At 41.6% G+C, this 23,231-nt stretch overlaps 1 protein-coding gene across 1 annotated transcript in view; it reads right to left on the reverse strand.

Moving 5' to 3' along the window:
- Positions 1-696: 696 nt before the first annotated feature.
- Positions 697-23,231, reverse strand: part of LOC128666803 (alpha-actinin-4) — a 65,614-nt gene continuing 43,079 nt past the window's right edge. The window contains exons 2-9 of the mRNA XM_053721598.1: positions 11,850-11,964; positions 11,555-11,674; positions 11,296-11,382; positions 11,086-11,173; positions 4,161-4,239; positions 3,870-3,951; positions 3,557-3,642; positions 697-813 (exon numbers count right to left, since the gene is read on the reverse strand). Coding sequence (XP_053577573.1) covers positions 712-813; positions 3,557-3,642; positions 3,870-3,951; positions 4,161-4,239; positions 11,086-11,173; positions 11,296-11,382; positions 11,555-11,674; positions 11,850-11,964 — 759 coding nt within the window. The 3' untranslated portion in view covers positions 697-711. The remainder of the gene's footprint in view (positions 814-3,556; positions 3,643-3,869; positions 3,952-4,160; positions 4,240-11,085; positions 11,174-11,295; positions 11,383-11,554; positions 11,675-11,849; positions 11,965-23,231) is intronic.

Consider the following 23,231-nt stretch of genomic DNA (forward strand, 5'->3'; position numbering starts at 1 on the left):
TGCCTGAGAAACAAACAGCACACTCCGGTGCCATTTAAAATAAACTTTTGATTGAAGAAATAAACTAAGTTTAAAAACACCACAGACCTCTCACAACGACCTATCTTTAGTTAGGTTGCAAGAGAATGACTGGATATGACATGTGAGGGGAGGAGCTATATAGCAGCTCTGCTTGGGTGATCCTCTTGCAACTTCCTGTTGGGGAAAAGATATAATCCCATAAGTAATGGATGACCCGTGGACTGACTACACTTAAGAGAAAAAACCTGTATGGGCTATATAAATAGATCTACAAAACATTTATGCAAAGAAAAAAATGTGTATAATGTCCCTTTAAGCTTTTGATTCAGAAGGCTTACTTGGAAGAGGGTCAGTCCCCTCCTAAATAAATTACTGCCCATTCTACTAGGTCAGTTGCCACATCTTGGGCACTGCTTGGGTATAGGTTTCCCAGGATTAATGGGTTGTGGACTCTCACCACCATGCAATTAATTAAATTTATCAGGTAATCATAAATTAAATTTTTTTTACCTTAGAAATTCAATTTCTAGGCCCCTAGTTGTTTGGCTAATGCTTACCACCCCATCTCTGAATCCGCTAAAAACGAAGTTACTCCAAGCAATTGACTAATTCATTTGTGATACAGGACCGCTTTGTTACAGTCTAATCTAGAACCACCATGTCCTATAAAACATATCAGCAATAATAAAGTTAACTCACATCACTGGCCAGCTTCTCATAATCCTCCATCAGATGCTCATTTTCCTGATTCACAGCCAGAACTTTGCAGATCCTGTTTGCTGCTGTCTCAGCCTAGACAAAGAGATAGGTCATGTATAGGGGATTACAGGGACACGCCGACCAATCACAACCCAAAGAGTTTGAACCATGCAAACACTACACCAAGATCAGCACAGTCCTAAGGGGGAAGATAAAGCTCACACCCACTGCAAGTTTAGTTTAACTGTGCCCTTTTATCATTGCTTTTAAAAAAAGGTACATGAAAACCAAAAATTTTCTCTCATGATTCAGATAGAGAATACAATTTTAAACAACTTTCCAATTTCCTTCTATTATCCAATTTGCTTAATTCTTGTGGCATCCTTTATTGTAGGAGCAGCCGAACACTACTGGGAGCTAGCTGAACACATCTGGTAAGCCAATGACCAAGAGGCGTATATGTGCCGCCAGCAATCAGCAGCTAGCTCCCAGTAGTGCATTGCTACGCCTAAGCCTATGTTTGCATTTCAATAAAAAATGTCGGAAAGATGCTCTATCAGAATCACGTCCCTTTAAATTATGTAAGATGAAGTGAGGTGCTGTTATATAGTTGGGATGCCCATCTTAAGACCCACTTTACAAGCAGAAAGCAGTTTGGGTTAAGAATGTGTAGTTTTCTCCACTCACCCCATGTCATTACTCCGTTTAAATCATTGTGACAATCCTCAGACATTTACACCAATCTAATACACTAAAGGGACTCACATTCAGCATATAACTGGATAGTACAACTACTTTAAAGGGACATTAAACACTTTGAGATAGTAATATAAAATGATAAATTGTATATAATAAAACAACTCTGCAATATACTTTCAATATTTATTTTGTCCTCTTTGCCTGTAATTCCATTCTGAAATTGTGAGATTTTCAGTTCCTGTTAGAAAAGGAAGTGCAGAACACTGTTGTATCCCACACAGCCATTGGCTACACACTATAGTGACTTATTTATAACTGTCCCTAATTGGCCACAGCAGAGAAGGTAACACAAGTTATAACATGGCAGCTCCCAGTGTTTTATAGACATTAAAACTTTACACTTGTTTTGTCACTTTTTAAACAACTAAATGAAACTTTAAAAAATACATCTACATGTTAGTCATGGACTAATCTTTTCTTTGAATGCATCATTCTATCTAGCATGTATTTAGTGTTTAATGTCCCTTTAATAAAACTATTTATTGAGGGGGGACAACGATACTATAGGGACTCTTACAGTTTTGGTTCACACTCAGCATATAAGTAACTGGACAGCACAACTACTTTAATAAACTATTTGGGGGAGGTGGACAAACTATATAGACTCAATATAGTTATGGTTCACACTCAGCATATAAATAACTGGACAGTACAACTACTTTAATAGAAATATTCGGGGGGGGGTTGTCATCTTGCTTTACAACTATATGCTAGAATCCTTGTTCATGACTGTTTTCATACTCTTGTGTAAGCTGCATTCCTGGGTTCGTAAGCGGTTGCCACCCTCAAAAAAGTGATTAAGCCTTAACAAGCTGAGACGTCTCTCTAACCATCACATGTAACTCTGTGCTTTGTAGAAGATTCACGTATAAATGGGAAGTGGGCCAACAAAGCAGAGAACCAAAGCTTCTAAATGTAATATGCAGATAGGCTCATACAAAGCAACTTGGATAAATTGCAGCCATATTATGCTCTACAAATGAAGCAACATGTTAAACTACTCAGCACGGACCGGGTGACTAAAAGGTTATATCACACCAAGGAGCAAGAGTATGTAGCAGCTATATAGTTAAGGTGTGATGTTCCAAGCCTAAACCAACAATGATACAGGACAAATATGCACAATACGACATCCAGCTCACAGTCCATCACGCATTTACAGCGCTATGAAATGCCAGCTAGTGCGTCCCTCCTGCTTGGGCAGCTGTGAAAGTCAGTGACAATGAACCACACCAGCAATTAGACAGGACAGGGAGAGGCCTTTGTACATTTACAGACGCTGCCTTTGAAGTGGAATGAAACCGTGTGATCTCTTCTATGTGAGAGAGGGGGTGGTTGGGAGTACTTGTAAGGTTTTATTATATGGAATAATATACAAAATCTGAGGTGCAAAGTCATAAAACTGCAGCAAATCTGCATGAAGCAACCAAAAAAACCATAAAACATTAACAGCCTGTAATGGGCCACTTGTAAGGGTGTAAAGTAGCACTTTAGTAGCAAGAGATCAGCTAGTAAACCTCTTATGGGCTTGTAGTTTATCCTTGCAGTGGGTGTAACAGAGATAGGAAGAAAACCACAGCAGTAGCAAGAGAACAGAGAACCATCCACCCCATAAAGCAGCTCACCTTCTGAGCACCAGAAAAAGCGTGGTAGAAGCAAGAAACGTAGGTCATTATAGCCTTCTCATCAGGCCTGAGAGTGCCCACAATATCTGTGCAGAGAGAAACAGGAAACAAAAAAAGGAAAAAAGAGGAGAGTGAGAGGAAGCAAGGAAAGAGCCCACAGGGGAGGCCTCCCGCCTTATCTGCGCCTTGCCATCTCCGTTGGTGTCAGGGCTGGAGAAGGATACATGGCTGAGCTGAACCAATATCTCAGCAGCGTAAACCAACACTGTGGCAATAGAAGTACTATTCAGATTCTAAATTTACATCAGCTCTACATATGCCCCACGCCACAGCCCTGACACACAGAGGCAAGCTTACACCAGCCAGCTGCAAAGAGAAGAAGGAGATGAGGCATGCGCAGGAAAGTGAGGAGAGATGGGGTGGAGGCACCGCGCTGCCACCTCAGACGCTACCTTCTGAGCTCCAGAGAAGGCGTGGTAGAAAGAGGATACGTATGTCATGATTGCCTTCTCATCAGGGCGAGCTGTGTTGACAATGTCTGGAAATGAAGGAGAAAAGGTGAGACAAGGGACAGGAGGGAGGATGCTATGACTCCACTTTGTGCCCTTGAAAAAAAAGCCATTAATACAGAAGCATTCACCACAACAAAGCATGGTGAATGATTCTGCCATTTTAGCATCTCCAAAAATAAACCTCAGAAACTTGTGGGTTCCAACCTATAAAAAAAAAAAAAAAGTGTCATAAGCTCTAAGCATAGGAACTTACCTTCAGCATCCAACATCTTGGGAATGTCCAAATATTTCTCAGCCACTTCAAAGGCATTGTTCAAATTGGTAATAGGGTCATCCTGAAAGTAAGGTGCATAGGATGATTAGTGTAGGATAAGGAGGTCTCTCCAAGTCCTACATTAATATTCTAACAAACCAGGGGTTTAAGCATATCAACTTCTACATAGCTTAAAAATAAGATTTTTATTATACATTAAGTACCTAGAAATCTTACATTCTAAATTAAATTGTCTGACTGTGCTGCTCAATTCTGCTGTAGAAATCTTACCTTCCGCAGCTTATCGTACTCAATGAGTTCAGGTCGGTGTCTGTGGATCAAGGCATTGAATGCCAGACCATCCTTCCAGCTAAAAACAGATGCAAAGGGGATCAGTACTATGCTGTGTAAAAAGTGAAATTTATTCTTACCCCATAAATTTGTTTCTTTTACGATACGATGAGACCACGGATTTCATCCTTACTTGTGGGATATCGCCTCCTGGTCAGCAGGAGGCGGCAAAGAGTACCACAGCAGAGCTGCATAAATAGCTCTTCCCTTCCCTCCCACTCCAGTCATTCGACCGAAGTTAGGAAGAGAAAGGAAAAGCCAAGGTGCAGAGGTGACTGAAGTTTAATAAAAAAACAGAATTTATGCTTACCTGATAAATTACTTTCTCTTACGGTGTATCCAGTCCACGGATTCATCCTTACTTGTGGGATATTCTCAATCCCTACAGGAAGTGGCAAAGAGAGCACACAGTAGAGCTTTCCATATAGCTCCCCTCAGGCTCCGCCCCCCCCAGTCATTCGACCGACGGTTAGGAGAAAAAGGAGAAACCATAGGGTGCAGTGGTGACTGTAGTTTTACAAAATTAAATTTGAACCTGACTTAATTGCCAGAGCGGGCCGTGGACTGGATACACCGTAAGAGAAAGTAATTTATCAGGTAAGCATAAATTCTGTTTTCTCTTACATGGTGTATCCAGTCCACAGATTCATCCTTACTTGTGGGATACCAATACCAAAGCTTTAGGACACGGATGAAGGGAGGGAACAAGTCAGGTAACCTAAACGGAAGGCACCACTGCTTGCAAAACCTCTCTCCCAAAAATAGCCTCCGAAGAAGCAAAAGTATCGAATTTGTAAGATTTTGGCAAATGTATGCAGTGAAGACCAAGTCGCTGCCTTACAAATCTGTTCAACAGAAGCCTCATTCTTGAAAGCCCATGTGGAAGCCACAGCTCTAGTGGAATGAGCTGTAATTCGTTCAGGAGGCTTCTGTCCAGCAGTCTCATAAGCCAATCGGATGATGCTTTTCAGCCAGAAGGAAAGAGGTAGCAGTCGCTTTCTGACCTCTCCTCTTACCAGAATAGACAACAAACAAGGATGATGTTTGTCTGAAATCTTTAGTTGCCTTTAAATAGAATTTTAAGCACGAACCACATCAAGATTGTGTAACAGTCGTTCCTTCTTAGAAACTGGATTAGGACACAGAGAAGGAACAATAATTTCCAGGTTAATATTCTTATTAGAAACAACTTTTGGAAGGAAACCAGGTTTGGTACGCAAAACAACCTTATCTGCATGGAATACAAGATAGGGTGAATTACACTGCAAAGCAGACAATTCAGAAAACTCTTTGAGCAGAAGAAATAGCTACCAAAAACAAAACTTTCCAAGATAATAACTTAATATCTATGGAATGTAAAGGTTCAAACGGAACCCCTTGAAGAACTGAAAGAAATAAATTTAGACTCCATGGAGGAGCCACAGGTTTGTAAACAGGCTTGATTCTAACTAAGGCCTTAGCAAACGCCTGAACGTCTGGTACAGCTGCCAGACGCTTGTGTAACAGGATAGACAGAGCAGATATCTGTCCCTTTAAGGAACTAGCTGACAATCCTTTCTCCAATCCTTCTTGGAGAAAAGACAATATCCTTGGAATCCTAACCTTACTCCACGAGTAACCCTTGGATTCACACCAACAAAAATATTTCCGCCATATCTTATGGTAAATTTTCCTGGTGACAGGCTTTCTGGCCTGGATCAGAGTATCTATAACTGATTCAGAGAACCCACGCTTAGCTAGAATTAAGCGTTCAATCTCCAAGCAATCAGTTGCAGAGAAACTAGATTTGGATGCTTGAATGGACCTCGAATTAGAAGACCCTGCCTCGATGGCAGTTACCATGGTGGAGCCGATGACATGTCCACTAGGTCTGCATACCAAGTCCTGTGTGGCCACGCAGGCGCTATCAGAATTACCGAAGCCTTCTCCTGTTTGATTCTGGCTACTAGCCGAGGGAGAAGAGGAAACGGTGGAAAGACATAAGCTAGACTGAATGACCAAGGCGCTACTAAAGCATCTATCAATGCCGCCTTGGGATCCCTGGATCTGGATCCGTAAAGGGGAAGTTTGGTGTTCTGACGGGACGCCATCAGATCCAATTCTGGAATGCCCCATAGCTGGGTCAGCTGAGCAAAAACCTCTGGGTGGAGTTCCCACTCCCCCAGATGGAAAGTCTGACGACTCAGAAAATCCGCCTCCAAGTTGTCTACTCCTGGGATGTGAATTGCAGATAGATGGCAGGAGTGATCCTCCGCCCATTTGATGACCTTGGTTACTTCCTTCATCGCTAGGGAACTCTTTGTTCCTCCCTGATGATTGATGTACGCTACAGTCGTGATGTTGTCCGACTGAAATATGATGAATTTGGCCTCCGCTAGTTGAGGCCACGCCTGGAGCGTATTGAATAACGCTCTCAGTTCCAAAATGTTTATCGGGAGAAGAGATTCTCCCCGAGACCATAGACCCTGAGCTTTCAGGGAGTCCCAGACCGCACCCCAGCCTAACAGACTGGCATCGGTCGTGACAATGATCCACTCCGGTCTGCGGAAGCACATTCCCTGAGACAGGTGATCCTGAGACAACCAGCAGAGAAGGGAGTCTCTGGTTTTCTGGTCCATTTGTATTTGAGGAGACAAATCTGCATAATCCCCATTCCACTGCTTGAGCATGCACAGTTGCAGTGGTCTTAGAAGAATTCGGGCAAAAGGGACTACGTCCATTGCCGCAACCATTAAACCAATTACCTCCATGCACTGAGCCACAGAAGGCCGAGGAATGGAATGAAGAACTCGGCAAGTATTCAAAAGTTTTGACTTCCTGACCTCTGTCAGAAAGATTTTCATTTCTACCGAGTCTATTAGTGTTCCCAGGAAGGGAACCCTTATGAGCGGGGACAGATAACTTTTCTACGTTCACCTTCCACCCGTGAGACCTTAGAAAGGCCAGAACAATGTCTGTAGGAGCCTTGGCTCTGTGAAAAGACGACGCCTGTATTAAGATGTTGTCTAGGTAAGGTGCTACTGCAATGCCCCGCGGTCTTAGTACCACTAGAAGGGACCCTAGCACCTTTGCGAAAATTCTGGGAGCGGTGGCCAACCCGAAAGGAAGGGCCACGAACTGGTAATGCGTGTCCAGAAAGGCGAACCTTAGGAACTGATGATCATCATCATCATCATCATCTTTGTTGATAGGAATATGTAGGTACGCATCCATTAGATCCACGGTAGTCATATATTGACCTTCCTGGATCATCGGCAAGATTGTCCGAATGGTTTCCATTTTGAAAGATGGAACTCTGAGGAATTTGTTTAGAATTTTTAGATCCAGGATTGGCCTGAAAGTTCCTTCCTTTTTGGGAACTACAAACAGGTTTGAGTAAAAGCCCAGTCCTTGTTCTGCAATTGGAACTGGGTGTATCACTCCCATCTTTAGAAGATCTTCTACACAGCGTAAGAACGCCTGACTCTTTGTCTGGTCTGAAGACAAACGAGAAATGTGGAACCTTCCCCTTGGAGGAAAGTCCTTGAATTCTAGAAGATACCCCTGAGCAACAATTTCTAATGCCCAGGGATCTGGAACATCTCTTGCCCAAGCCTGAGCAAAGAGAGAAAGTCTGCCCCCTACTAGATCCGGTCCCGGATCGGGGGCTACCCCTTCATGCTGTCTTGGCAGCAGGCGCAGGCTTCTTGGCGGGTTTACCCTTATTCCAGCCCTGCAAGGGTTTCCAGGTGGCTTTGGGCTGAGAAGCGTTACCCTCTTGCTTTGCGGCAGCAGTGCTTGAAGCAGGTCCGCTCCTGAAGTTGCGAAAGGAGTGAAAATTAGCCTTGTTTTGGCCTTAAACGGTCTATCCTGCGGGAGGGCATGACCCTTCCCCCAGTGATATCCGCGATAATGTCTTTCAACTCGGGACCAAACAGGGTCTTTCCCTTGAAAGGAATGTTTAGTAACTTAGTTTTGGACGACAAGTCAGCCGACCATGATTTGAGCCAAATCGCTCTTCGCGCCATAATGGCAAAACCTGATTTTTTTGCCGCTAACTTAATTGGAAAGCGGCATCAGTGATAAAAGAATTAGCCAGCTTTAGAGCGTGAATCTATCCATGACTTCGTGATATGAAGTCTCCCTCTGGAGCGACTCCTCCAGCGCCTCAAACCAAACGGCCGCTGCATTAGTTACAGGAATAATGCAGGCAATTGGTTGAAGAAGGAAACCTTGCTGAACAAACATTTTCTTCAGCAAACCTTACAATTTTTTAACCATAGGGTCTAAAAGCACAACTGTCTTCTATAGGTATAGTTGAACGCTTAGCAAGTGTTGAAACTGCTCCCTCTACCTTAGGGACCGTCTGCCATGCGTCCCGCCTGGGGTCATTTATGGGAAACATTTTCTTAAAGATAGGGGGGGGACAAAAGGTACACCTGGTCTCTCCCACTCTCTAGTCACAATATCCGCCACCCTCTTTGGGATCGGAAACGCATCAGTGTATACAGGGACCTATAAAAACCTGTCCATTTTACACAATTTTTCTGGGACCACCATGGGGTCACAATCATCCAGCGTAGCTAAAACCTCCTAAAGTAGGACGCGGAGGTGTTCCAGCTTAAATTTAAACGCTAAAGAATCTGAATCTGCCAGCTGAGAAATTTTTCCTGTGTCAGAAATTTCTCCCTCTGACAGACCATCCCTCACTGCCACTTCAGAGTGTTGTGAGGGTACAACAGACAAATCATCCAAAGCTTCTGATTGCTCATCCTCTGTTCTTAAAACTGGTAATCACGCTGTTTTGGAAAAACTGGCAGTTTGGACAGAAATGCCGCAAGGGAATTATCCATGACTGCTGCTAATTGTTGTAATGTAATAGGGCCTGCGCTAGAGGTACTAGGCAACGCTTAGGCGGGCGTAACTGGTGTCGACACATGGGGAGAGGAAGGAGGACTATCCTCATTACCTTCCGTCAAGGAATCATCTTGGGCTACATTTTTAAGTGTCACTGCATGGTCATTAAAATGTTTAGATACCTTAGCACACTTTAAACACAAATGCAATGGGGGTACCGCCATGGCTTTTAAACACATAGATCAAGGTCTATCTGTAGACTCAGACATGTTAGACAGACTTAGATAGCACTCAAATACAGAAAAATACACTTTTTGAAAAAACGTTACTGTGCCTTTAAATAATAAAAAGCACACACTTTTTTTACCAAATCTCAAAAAAACATCCGATCCTTATGAAATTTACACTATATGATCCTAATGCTTTGAAACGATTGCACACCAAGTTTCAGGCCAATTAACCCCTTATTGCCCAAACCGGAGCAAATTGAAGCTGGCCACCGGTATAACACACTACCTTCCTTGGGGATTAGTTTTTGGAACGAAAATAAGCCTCCCTGTAGTCCTCCTGCAATCTCTGGACTCCACATGTGAAGCTGCATAAAGCTGTCTTGCAAAAGAACTGCGCAATTGAGGTACGAAAATTAGGCCCCCTCCATCTTCACTCCGGAGTTGTGGGGCCTTCCTAAGCCAAATTAGATGTCTAAAATTATGCCAGGCGTATAAAACCCCTTAAAAGTGTTACAAACATAATAAACACTTGTGCAAATGTTAGATTATAGTAAAAAATAATCGATTTTCCCCATAACAGTGTCCACCAGTGATTTAAGCCCTTTTAACTAAGCCATCCTTCTATACAGAGTCTCAGAATATGGCTTACCTTCCCACATGGGGATTTCTGTCAGTCTTCTAGCATTACCAAGTCTTGTTAGAAAAAAAGTGACTGAGCATACCTTATGCAGTTAAGCCTGCAAACTGTTCCCCCCAACTGAAGTTCTCCGGTACTCAACAGTCCTGTGTGGGAACAGCAATGGATTTTAGTTACAACATGCTAAAATCTTTTTCCTCAGCAGAAATCTTCATCACTTTCTGCCTCAGAGTAAATAGTACAAACCGGCACTATTTTAAAATAACAAACTCTTGATTGAAGAAATAAAAATTACAAATCTAACACCACATACTCTTTACCCTCCCGTGGAGATGCTACTTGTTAGAGCGGCAAAGAGAATGACTGGGGGGGCGGAGCCTGAGGGGAGCTATATGGACAGCTCTGCTGTGTGCTCTCTTTGCCACTTCCTGTAGGGATTGAGAATATCCCACAAGGATGAATCCATTGACTGGATACACCATGTAAAAGAAATAAAGACCTGTTTTAAAAAAACAGGATGGGCCATGGACTCATCGTATCGTAAAAGAAACAAATTTATCAGGTAAGAATTTAATTTTCTTTTACAAGATACGATGAGTCCACGGATTTCATCCTTACTTGTGGTATACAATACCAAAGCTACAGTACACGGATGAAATGGGAGGGAAAAGACAGGAAACCTAAACGGAAGGCACAACTCCTATCACTAACACAGGCAAAGAGAATGACTGGAGTGGGAGGGAAGGGAGGAGCTATATATACAGCTCTGCTGTGGTGCTCTTTGCCTCCTCCTGCTGACCAGGAGGCAATATCCCACAAGGATGAAATCCGTGGACTCATCGTATCTCGTAAAAAAGAAAATTCTGTAATGTGTTTGAGCATTTTATTATTGCACCATTGCTTGCAAATAACTAGCAATTAAACCCTATAAAAGCACATCGCTCCAGAGCAGAAATGCATTACTAGAAGCAAGCTAAAAACATCTAGTAAGCTAATGACAAGAATCATGTGTCTGTAACCACCTATCACCCGCTAGGTATGCTTTTCACCAATGGGTAACAAGAGAACTAAGTACATTTGAAAAAAAAAAAAAAAAAAAAGGAGTAGTATCATAAAACTGCATGCTCCAACTGAATCATAAAAGGTTAAAGACATGCATTACCTGATGTGGAAGTTTTGCACATTGACGTTCTTGTATGGGGCGGTCTTCCTCTGGCACCACAACAACAGTCCCTCTTTAGCAGAAGTCTCTGCAAGAAAAGAGAACATAATTAATAAGAGGGAATACAGTGACATTAAACAAAGTAAGGGAATCAAATTCTGGTGGTGAGGACAAACAAATGCTATAAGACTTTTAGAGAATGGAGCTCACCTTCCACAGAGATATCTTGAATAGCAAACCGGAGGATAATGGTCCATATCATGCCCAGTGTCATCTTCGCATTACCATCCACAATTTCTGAGAAGAAAGAACAAATTGAAAATCTCAAAAAAGGGCAAAGCATACTCCAAATAAGGCGTTTCAATTATAACCTTTTGGGTGTCATCTGCAAAACACAAAGAGGCAATGAAACTCTGGCAGTTGGAGGGTTAAGATATGATCTGCCATTGCTGGAGCACCTGCTGCTCACCTTCTGCACCAATAGACACCAGCTTCACCCCTTTACTAGCGATGAAATCCAAAGCTTTGTTCACGTTGTTGATCTTGTGTACCCGCATTTTCCCTCGCTCCGGCTTCGGCAAACGCTCCCCTGAAAGTAAACATGAATGTTCCTCAAATGTAGACAGATATTAAATGAACGAATAAAGAGGCTTTGACTCAGTAACTCTTCATATACTGTGTTAATGTGATTATAATGCTCAAAACTATTTTACTTTTCTTGTTTATCCTCCCACTGAGTGTGCTCTAAACACCATCTCACTCACCTGAAATCACTTCCAACAGCAACATAAGCTTCAGCCCATCCCTGAAATCTTCATCAATGTTTTCTATCTGTGTGCCAGCTTTCCTCAAGTGTGAGTTACACCAAGCAGTAAAGGTCTGCAAGAGAAGGACAACAGATGTTCAAACTATAGTAATAATGGGTTATGTTACTAAGCAGTCATAAATAGACAAGGGACACCGCCAGAAAATGCTTTATTAAAAAAGGGACAGAAGTCAAAATTAAAAACGTTCATGATTCAGATAGAACACACAATTTTTAAGCAACTTTCCAATTTGCTTCCATTAACAAAATGTGCAGTCATTTTATATTTACAATTTTGAGTCACCAGCTCCTACTGAGCATGTGCAAGAATTCACAGAATATACTTATATGCATGCGTGATTGGCTGAGGTCTATCACATGATACAGGAGTAAAAGACAACTTTCTTCAAACTAATTTCAATCTACTAATTTGAAGTTTAGACTATATGGCATTGTCTTTTCATCATGCATGTGTTGATCATGCAAATGTACTGTTCCTTTAAAGGGACAGTCTAGTATAAATTAAACTTTCATTATTCAGATAGGACTTTTAATCAATCAACTTTCCAATTTACTTTTATCATCAAATTAGCTTTTTTCTCTTGGTATTCTTTGTTTAAACTAAACCTAGGTAGGCTGATATGCTAATTTTTAAGCCTTTGAGAGCTGCCCCTTATCACATGTTTCTTTAAATCTCTTTTCAACACAAAGACAGAAAGTACATGTGGGCCATATAGATAACACTGTGTGTTCAGGCACAGGGGGTTATTTAAGATCTAGTACAACACAATGCTAAATACAAGACAATAGATAATAAACAGTCACAGTCATGTGATCAGGGGGCTGGAAGAAGGTTCCTAGATACAAGTTAATAACAGAGGTAAAAAGTATTTATATAACTGTGTTGGTTATGCAAAACTGGGGAATGGGTAATAAAGGGATTATCTATCTTTTAAACAATAACAATTCTATGGTAGACTGTCCCTTTAAGTATTACTGGTCCTTTAAAAAGAGGTGAAATTGACAAATTAACAGATTAAAATGTCAGTTGTCACCTAGATCTGCTCTTCCTGCTTTCTCAACCCTGTCCCAACCTAACCCCATCAACAGTGCTAAACTGGGTGCGTATACGTTTTTTTAAAATATTTTATATTTGATTTTTAGATCAGTATTTGTGCATATTCTTCTTTATAATTAGTGTCTATTACAAGCAGTTATATGAAAATCGGTGTAAACTGTCCCATTAGGACCTTAGATTAAAGGGTCAGGAAACTTCAAAATGATCTTTCATGGTTTAGATAGAATAATAAATTTGCTTCAATCTCTTGCTATCCTTTGCTGAAGGAACAGTAGTCCACTACTAACAGCTAGATAAACACATCTAGTTAGCCAATCACGAAACAATTGTGTCCAGAAACCAATCAACAGCTAGCTCCCACTAATGTGGGATGTGTGTATTCTTTTTCAACAAGATACCAAGAGTATGAATTTTAAAGTGTCGTAAAATTGCATGCTCTGATTCTAGCAAGTTTAAATTTTGACTTTCCTATCCCTTTAACAACACAAATAAGGAAAGAAATCACCTTAAAGGAACAACTTAACACAATCTAAGAGATATTTTTTTTTTCCCACAATGCAGGGACTTCAATAAAGCAGTGGGAGTTTTTATAAATCGGCTACTTCAGGTTAACCTTTTAACGCCGTTAGGACATTGTATTCCGTCCAAATTTGCTGGGCTTTAGCACCAAAGGACAGACTACAACGCCCTAACCGCTTGGATTTCCTGAAGCGCCTGGCGCTTACCTAACGGTATCGCGGTCTGGAGGGCGTGCCTAGCATCATAGGGATGCCCCCCTGACGCAATCCCATCATTAAAATCTTGATCACTTGCACGATTGCGAAATTTCAACTTGTTTACATAGAAACAGTTGTTTCTATGTAGACACGATAACCCCGGCATGAAAGGGTTAACTTTTTTACATTGGAACAGTTGTTCCGATGTAGACATGTTAACCCCGGCATGAAAGGGTTAAAGGACCATTACATACAGAAGAATTGTATAATAAACAATTGCACAATAAAAAAAGACAATGCAATAGCACTTAGGGCTCCATGTACTAAGAGGCGGGCGGACAGCTTCTTAACTCGCAAAGCTGTCCGCCCGCCTCCGCTACACACGGGCAGCGGATCTATTGATCCGCTTGCCCGTATGTATCATTACACACTCAGCGGAGTGTGTAATGCCCGCCCCTTCAGTCGCGCGACCAATCACGCGACTGAAGGGGCTGTCAATCACCGAGAGCGAGCGAGCTCTCGGTGATTCTGCTTCGCCACCTAAGAGGTGGCGTAGGGTGTAGGAAGCAGCGGTCTAATGACCGCTGCTTCTTACATTGCGGGAAGCAGGCTCGCATATGCGAACCTGCCCCGCAAAGGCTCCGGAGCAGCTTTCGCTGCTTCGTACATGGAGCCCTAAGTCTGAATTCCAAATGAGTAGTACATTTTTATTTCTGATAAATTTCAAAGTTAGTTCAATTTTCCTTCCATCTGCACCATGTGACAGCCAACAGCCAATCACAAAATGCATGTACATAGACACGGAATTCTTGCCATGCTCAGAAGGAGCTGATGCCTCAAAAAGGTTAAAGGGACAGTCAATACCAGAATTTTTGTTGTTTAAAAAGATAGATAATCCCTTTATTACCCATTCCCCAGTTTTGCACAACCAACACAGTTATATTAATATACTTTTTACCTCTGTAATTACCTTGTATCTAAACCTCTGCTGACTGCCCCCTTATTTCAGTTCTTTTGACAGACATGCAGTTTAGCCAATCAGTGCTAAGTCCTAGGTCACTTTACGTGCATGAGCTCAATGTTATCTATGTGAAACATGTGAACTAATGCCCTCTACTGGTCAAAATGTATTCAGATTAGAGGCAGTCTTCAAGGTCTAAGAAATAAGCATATGAACCTCCTAGTTTTAGCTTTCAACTAAGAATACCAAGAGAACAAAGCAAAATTGGTGATAAAAGTAAATTGGGAAGTTGTTTAAAATTGCATGCCCTATTTAAATCATGAAAGTTTTTTTTGGACTTGACTGTCCCTTTAAATATAAAAAGATTGCGCACATTTAGATAATGGAAGTGACCTGGAAAGTTTTAAATTTTGCGCTCCATAGACTTTAGTGATCCTTTAAACACATTTACTGGAAACTACACAGATATAGACCAGACAGTTTGCAGACGAAAACTATAAGAAAATGTTAAATTATGGTAATATTTTATATTTTTTTATTCTGTATAAAGCTCAAAATTTGTGCTGAATCCATGGTCACGGTTTATAAAATTTCCGCACACAGTAGTATGAATGTATAGTTTTCTGTGTATCCCGACTCTGAATATACCATATAACATACCAAATTAAAGCAACTCGCATCTAAGTAGATAAATATTGGATATGCAGTGCCACAAGTGCTTGTATACAGTAGTATTTCACAAAAGTGAGTAGACCCCTCACATTTCAGTAAATATATTATATCTTCATGTGACAACACTAAAGAAATGACACTTTGCTACAACATAAAGTATTAAGCATACAGCTTGTATAACAGTGTAAATTTGCTGTCCCCTCAAAATAACTCAACACACAGCCATTAATGTCTAAACTGTTGGCAACAAAAGTGAGTACACCCCTAAGGGGAAAATGTCCAAATTGGGCCCAAAGTGTCAATATTTTGTGTGGCCACCATTATTTCCAGCACTGCCTTAACCCTCTTGGGCATGGAGATCACCAGGGTGCCACTGGAGTCCTTTACCACTCCTCCATGACAACATCACAGAGCTGGTGGATGTAAGAGCCCTTGCGCTCCACCACCTTCTGTTTGAGGATTCCCCACAGATGCACAACAGGGTTTAGGTCTGGAGACATGCTTGGCCAGTTCTTCACCTTTACCCTCAGCTTCTTTAGCAAGGCAGTGGTCGTCTTGGAGGTGTGTTTGGGGTCGTTATGTTGGAATAATGCCCTGCTGCCCAGTCTCCGAAGGGAGGGGATCATGCTCTGCTTCAGTATGTCACAGTACATGTTGGCATTCATGGTTCCCTCAATGTACTGTAGCTCCCCAGTGCCGGCAGCACTCATGCAGGCCCAGACCATGACACTCCAACCACCATGCTTGACTGTAGGCAAGACACACTTGTCTTTGTACTCCTCACCTGGCTGCTGCCACACACACTTGACACCATCTAACCCAAATATGTTTATCTTGGTCTCATCGGACCACAGGACATGGTTTCAGTAATCCATGTCCTTAGTCTGCTTGTCTTCAGCAAACTGTTTGCGGGCTTTCTCGTGCATCATCTTTAGAAGAGGCTTCCTTCTGGGACAGCCATGCAGACCAATTTTATGCAGCGTGCGGCATATGGTCTGAGCATTGACAGGCTGACTCCTCACCCCTCCCACCTCTGCAGCAATGCTGGCAGCACTCATACGTCTATTTCCCAAAGACAACCTCTGAGCACGTGCACTCAACTTCTTTGGTCGACCATGGCGAGGCCTGTTCTGAGTGGAACCTGTCCTGTGAAACCTCTGTATGGTCTTGCCCACCTAGCTGCAGCTCAGTTTCAGGGTCTTGGCAATCTTCTTATAGCCTAGACCATCTATATTTTAACCATAAACAGAGGAAACAGTTCAAGCAGTGTAAACTGAGCCAGGTGGGACAAAGTAGCTGAAGTGAAAGTATTGTTGATATGCAGATGACTGCACTTTATCCTCTTACAAGTACAATACACTATAAGATACCCCCTGAACTTTAAGCACCAAGCTAAATAGCATAAAGGAGTTCCTCTCTCCTCATATCTATTTAAGTGTAGGAACCTGACCGGTTAGTAAATACATACAAGTATATGGTCGTGATAGAAGACACGTAAATACGAGTTGAAAACAACTTGCCTCTCGGTGATATTGCACATACCTTCAATCTTGCAGATCACCAGTATTTATATCAGACAGTACATGGGATGCAGTTCGGCATGTAGTGTGCATAAGTCGCTTCCTGTTTGAGGCAATCCTCAGTCCCCCGTCCTACTGGCACTTCTGGTTCGTTGCGCCAAACTCTGCAGCCCCCAGCTTAAAGCTCCGTGCTCACTCACAATGCATAAGAGAGAAAGAATTGAGAAGCACAGAGCGATTGCTGGAAAGTGAATTTAATGGATAGGCAATCCAAAACAAAATACAAACAGTGTTGGATGGTAAATACCCTCGGGTAAAATACAGGGACACAAATAGTTAGAGCTAGCAGGTACTATGGCTGACGCGTTTCGGCATAAGCCTTACTCAGCCACTTTGGATTGCCTATCCATTAAATTCACTTTCCAGCAATCTCTGTGCTTCTCAATTCTTTCCCTTTTAGACCATCTTTATGTAGAGCAACAATTCTTTTTTTCAGATCCTCAGAGAGTTCTTTGCCATGAGGTGCCATGTTGAACTTCCAGTGACCAGTATGAGAGCGTGAGAGCAATAACGCCAAATTTAACACATCTGCTCCCCATTCACACCTGAGACCTTGTAATACTAACGAATCCCGTGACACCAGGGAGGGAAGATGGCTAATTGAGCCCAATTTGGAAATTTCCACTTAGGGGTGTACTTACTTTTGTTGCAAACTGTTTAGACATTAATGGCTGTGTATTGAATTATTTTGAGGGGACAACAAATTTACACTGTTATACAGGCTGCACACTCACTACTTTACATTGTAGCAAAGTGTTATTTCTTCAGTATTGTCACATGAAACAATATAATAAAACAGTGCTTGACGAATATGTTCAAAAATTAGGAGCCAGTAAGAATATTAAGGAGCCAGGCATATTTTTAGGAGCCAGACAGTTGGATTTGTATATAGATATATGGAGAATACCCCAAAAAGTTAGGAGCCAGGGGTAAAATTCTAGGAGCCAGTGGCTCCCAGGCTCCTGGGTTTGTCAAGCCCTGTAATAAAATATTTACAAACATGTGAGGGGTGTACTCACTTTTGTGAGATACTGTATGTTTTATACACACCTGTGCCAATACATAGGGGTTTATTCCGAGGCAAATGCCTCTATCAGTTGCAGGCTAGCTACCCTCTGATATTTATGAAGCAGCGTTTTAAACTACTGCTTCCTAGACCTTATTTGCCAACTTAGAGTTGACTGATGAAAATCACACTGGAGTTATTCAATTGGGGCAATTGATAAGCAAAAGGTACCCCACAGTTTGAGATTAAATGCTAACCCTGCTGTTTCATAACATGTGAACATGGTACATCTGCCTATTGATAAATATAGCCGTTTAACCCTTTGAGTGCTAAGCACTTTCCCATATGGGTGCTAAGCTTATCCAAGTTTTTTTTTAAATTATTTATTCTTTCAATTTTTTTTTTAAGTTAGGCGATTACCTTTCCAATGGTGGGTCTTGGGGGTCTGTAGCTATTCAGATGCCCGAGTTACAGGCTTCTAAGTAGCATGCCCCCTTTCCCTATTCTTGTCATTGTCTATCTAAAATAAAGTTGTGCAGTGACATCACTGCACTAAACGTGAAGCCCCGGCGATGCCTGTCAGTATACAGGTCAGATCGCCGGGGTAGGACCAGGTGGGAGCCCCCAGATCTCCCTCAAGGTGGGAGAGTGCTAGCGACGGCTCTGAGCCGTCGTTAGCACCTGAGTGAGAAACTCTGCGACGGCTCAGAGTACTTAGCACTGAAAGGGTTAAAGTGAAAATTGATCAGATTGTACCACTGATTTATCCTTGGGCAGGGTAAATCACATCCAATTAAAAACCAGCATGCAATAGCTAAAAGATTCACAGGTTTTACTTTTCACTTCTACCCTACAGAGCCACACAACATTATTGTACAAACGGTGTCTATGCATAAGTGACAGAGTATGACAATATTGTGACCCACTGTGCTTTCCAGAAGGTGCCAGCTGGGCAGAGCCTCAGGATTTCACTTCCCGCGCTCTACAAGCTAAGAAAATCTCCAGCACAGAGGATGTTATGTCAGCAGAGAAACCTCTAGTAAAGAGGGGGGGGGGGGGACTTCCTGAGTCTCACCCCACACACCAGGCTGACTCACCAATGCTGAAGTGGGCAACACAATTAACAGTACCTCCTTTGCCCTCTCACCACAAAAAAAAGCTCAGTTTATTAACCCTCTGAGGTCACAACATTTTTAGTTACATTACATCATTGGATACCACAGATGGACACATACCTTTGCATAAGAGTGGCCTCTGGTATGCAACAGGTAAAAGTAATGGCACATATTTAACATTCATGAAAGTATTATGAATCTATGCAATAATTTAACTGTACCTACAGACATTGGAATTGCAACCTAACATGCGCTCCAACATTTTATTTAGATAATTTCATTCCATAACACCCATCTGGCCACCCAGCCCAAAAATGTTTTATTTATTTTTCATATGAGGTGACAATTCCACTCCATACAGCATGGTGCAGCGATATTTTTAAAAATATTTTACAGATTGGCTATCTAAACAAAATAATGTTGGAGCAATGAAGGTACTACATGTAATAGACACCACTATAAAGAAGATTATGCACAGTTACTGATCTAAAAATCCAGTATAAAACCTTTTAAAAACTTACTTAAAAGCTTCCTAGTTTAGCTCAGTTAATGAGGTTAATTTGGGACACCCACTGAAAGGGGCTGGTAAAACAATAGGAGTTACTTTATAGACAACATATATTCTGTTTATTAACCCATGGGTGTAAGATTCAACTTTTCCATTATGAGTAACTATGACTAGAGCTTCAAAAATAGAAGTGACGTGTGAAATTGCTCCACACCTGGAAAATAAAAAAATATATATTTATTTATCAGTGGAGAAAAGGAGGGGCATTAGTATGAGAGTGAAGGAACTATCATACATATGTGGCAGGTTGCTAAATCTACTACCACACCTCTTGGGAAGGGCGGGCTGTGGCGAGAGGGGATGACGACATCCAAGGAAGGGCACCTCTTGCAGGAGAACGGTATGGCTTAGTCACAACTGTAAGAGCACATTCTTTACACCTGCACTTTAGAATTTTTCCATTGTTCCATTCTGAATGGCACTGTGACACCGGCACGCACACAGGCCAATTCCACACATTCTTTTGCAATGTAAGTCACAGTTTCAGATGTGTGAAATGGGCGGTTTTAAGGAGACTTTGTCCTTGAGAGGGGGCAGGTGAGCAGCACAGGAATGTTCAGACTTTAATCCTGCCCTGGGACACTAATGAGAATCTAGCTACCCCCTCTCACTGTGCACTCACCCAGATCTCTGCAATATGAGCACAGGGCAAACCATTACCCAACAGGTCTCCACACCTAGTGCCTGCTGAGAGGCCCTCTTTAAAAAAGGAACTGAAGCACTGAGATTGCAATACAACATTTTTGTGTGTATATTTGCAGTATACTTTTTGCCGCCTTCTTGAGTAATTTAAAAATGTGGGTTTTCTAGTTCTAAGAATTTGAAATGCACTTGACAGACTTAACAAACCCGGCTACATATTTTGTTCCTTTTTGGACCCTGCAAGAATGGTGTGATAATGAACTGCAAAACAATGTAGAATTTGAAAGAAAATGACAGGGGCAAGCTGTGTTTATTTCATAATCAAATTGAGATTGTCCCCTCCAAATAAAGCAAGTGGTTGGTAAAGTTTGGTTATTAAAAACAGCTGTTGCAAAGACGGTGGTTATGCATTCAAACAGATTTTAAAATCCACTGTGAAGTTCATTTAAACGGGCAGTAAACACCTTGTATTAAGAGACATTTCTGTTGTGATGTTATTGAAAAACATATCAGCCAAGTCTTAACATTTTTAGAACACATTAAAATGATGGAAAACTTTTCCAGTGTTCTACCCAGGACCTTTTCAGCGAGTGTGCACCACCCGGATGATTTTACTGACCACTCGGCCAAAAAATGATAACCAATATTAAGCTAAAATGAGCTAATATTAAAAAAAAAAAATGTTACATTTTGATTGCACAAATCATTAAATAATTTTTTGTTAAATTATGCAATTAAATTTGTGTATTGGATAGCAGAATATGAAGTTATATTAGAGACTATACTGCCCCCACCCAGCTACTGCATAGTGCCACCCCGCTGGCAAATTTTGTGTGTGGAGAACACTGCTTTCCCATTTGTATAAACAGATCTGGAATGTTAGTTATATTTTAGGTGGAGTTTAGTTAATCAGATGTAATCAAGTTGAGCTACAAACTTATTTTAATATAGCCGTGCCATTCTAATACCCGCTCTACCAATTCAAAAGTATTTTTTTCGTGAGCCAACAACATGAACTGTCCTCCAATCAGCGCTCTAGTCCAGGGGTACTTTTTATATAGCTAGAGCGCTGATTGGAGAACAGCTCAAACTATTAGCTCACCAAAAAAAAAAATTTACTTTTGAAGTGGGCGGTCAGAGCGCAGGGTATTTGAATTTCAGCTCTACATGAAAAAGTTATAGCGCATCTTCATTACAACTGATTAACTAAACTCCATCTAGATTCTAGATTATCAATAACATTCCAGATCTGTTTATAGAAAGGGTAAAGTTCATCACTTCAACATGCTTTTTACCGTTTTATGTATCAATAACCCACCTTATTTGGAGGAGTCAATCTGTGTTTTAGGCAGCAAACAAGGCTTGCCCTAGCTAAAATGTTAGTATAAGTCACATTGATTAGCAAATCTCTCATAAAGTCAATTAGATAATACATAGGGGTCAATTTTATCAACCCCTTCACCCATCTACGGCTGTAGGTTCTCACAAGAGAACCTGCAGTCTAAATTTATGATGCAGCGGTCATGAGACCGCTGGTTCCCTAACCTTTCGCCACCTCTTAGGTGGCGAATTTCAATCTCCCTGGTCTCGTCCGACCGGGGAGATAGAGAGCTCCTGCCCGCACATGATTGGCTGTGCGCGGGCAGGGGGTGGGATTGCACACAAGCGCAAAATAGCGATCGTGTGCAATGCTGAATTCCGGCAGCAGAATTCAGCTCGCCAGAGGTGAGCTGCGGCGGCCAGGGGTGTGTATGTGCGCCCCTGTCCGCCGCAGCTTGATAAATCAACCCCATAGAGTAAGCCTTGAGAAGTCAGCAGGCTGTAGTTTCAAATGGACATGAACTTGTTTCTTTCATGATTCACATAGAGAATACAATTTTAAACAACCTTCCAATTTATATCTTATCACAATTGGCTTTGTTCTACTGGTATCCTTCCTTGAAGAAGCAGCAATGCATTGCTGGGAGCTAGTAAATTCACTGGGTGAACCAATAACATGAAACCGTTCCTGAGCTAGTCTAGGTATCCTTTTCAGCAAAGGATACCAAGAGAACAAATCTAATTAGATAAATTAAGTAAATTGTAAAGCTGTTTAAAATAGCTTGCTCTACCTGAATCACAAAAGAAAAGAATAGTCATGTCTCTTAAAGGGACAGTCAACTCAAAAATAGGTTATTTTTTTAAAAGATAGATATCCCTTTATTAGCCATTCCCCAGTTTTGGATAACCAAGTTATATTAATATAATTTTTACCTCTGATTACCTTGTATCTAAGCCTCTGCAGACTGCCCCCTGATCACATGACAAATAGTTACTTATTACCTATTGACTTGCATTTTAGCCAATTAGGGCTGTGCCTGTCAAAACCCACGGGCGTTAGCACAATGTTATCTATATGGCTCACATGAACTAGCACTCTCCTGTTGCGAAAGGCAAATAAAGCATGTGATTATGGGGCTGTCTGTTGTGGCTTAGAAACAGGCAAAAATCTAGAGGTTTAAATGCTATAAAGTATATTAACCCTTTGAGTGCTAAGCACTTTCCCACCTGGGTGCTAAGATGTTTTTAAGTTTTTTTTTATTTTTTTTCAGACCCCCCAAGACTTACACTGTTGGAAAGGTTAGCTGCCTGAGGTACAGGCTTCTAAGCAGCATGCCCCCTGCTCCTATACTTAACACTGTTAAGTATAAATAAAGTTGCACGGTGACGTCATCACGTTATTGCGCGTGACGTCACCACGCATAACGTGAAGCCCCGGCGATGCCTGTCACTATGCAGGCCCGATCGCCGGAGTAGGAGCCCCCAGATCTCCCTCAAGGTTGGAGAGTGCTAGTGACGGCTCTGTCATTAGCACTCAAGGGGTTAATATAACAATGTTGGTTGTGCAACTATAAACAACTAATTTTGGTGTTGACTGTCCCTTTAAGTTCTGGGTATTAAAAAGTGCTTAAATGAAAGGGGGGGTTAAATAAATTAAGTAGATTGCAGTTGTTTCATTATGCA

This window comes from Bombina bombina, chromosome 7 (genome assembly GCF_027579735.1).
Source record: "Bombina bombina isolate aBomBom1 chromosome 7, aBomBom1.pri, whole genome shotgun sequence".
Lineage (NCBI taxonomy): Eukaryota > Metazoa > Chordata > Amphibia > Anura > Bombinatoridae > Bombina > Bombina bombina.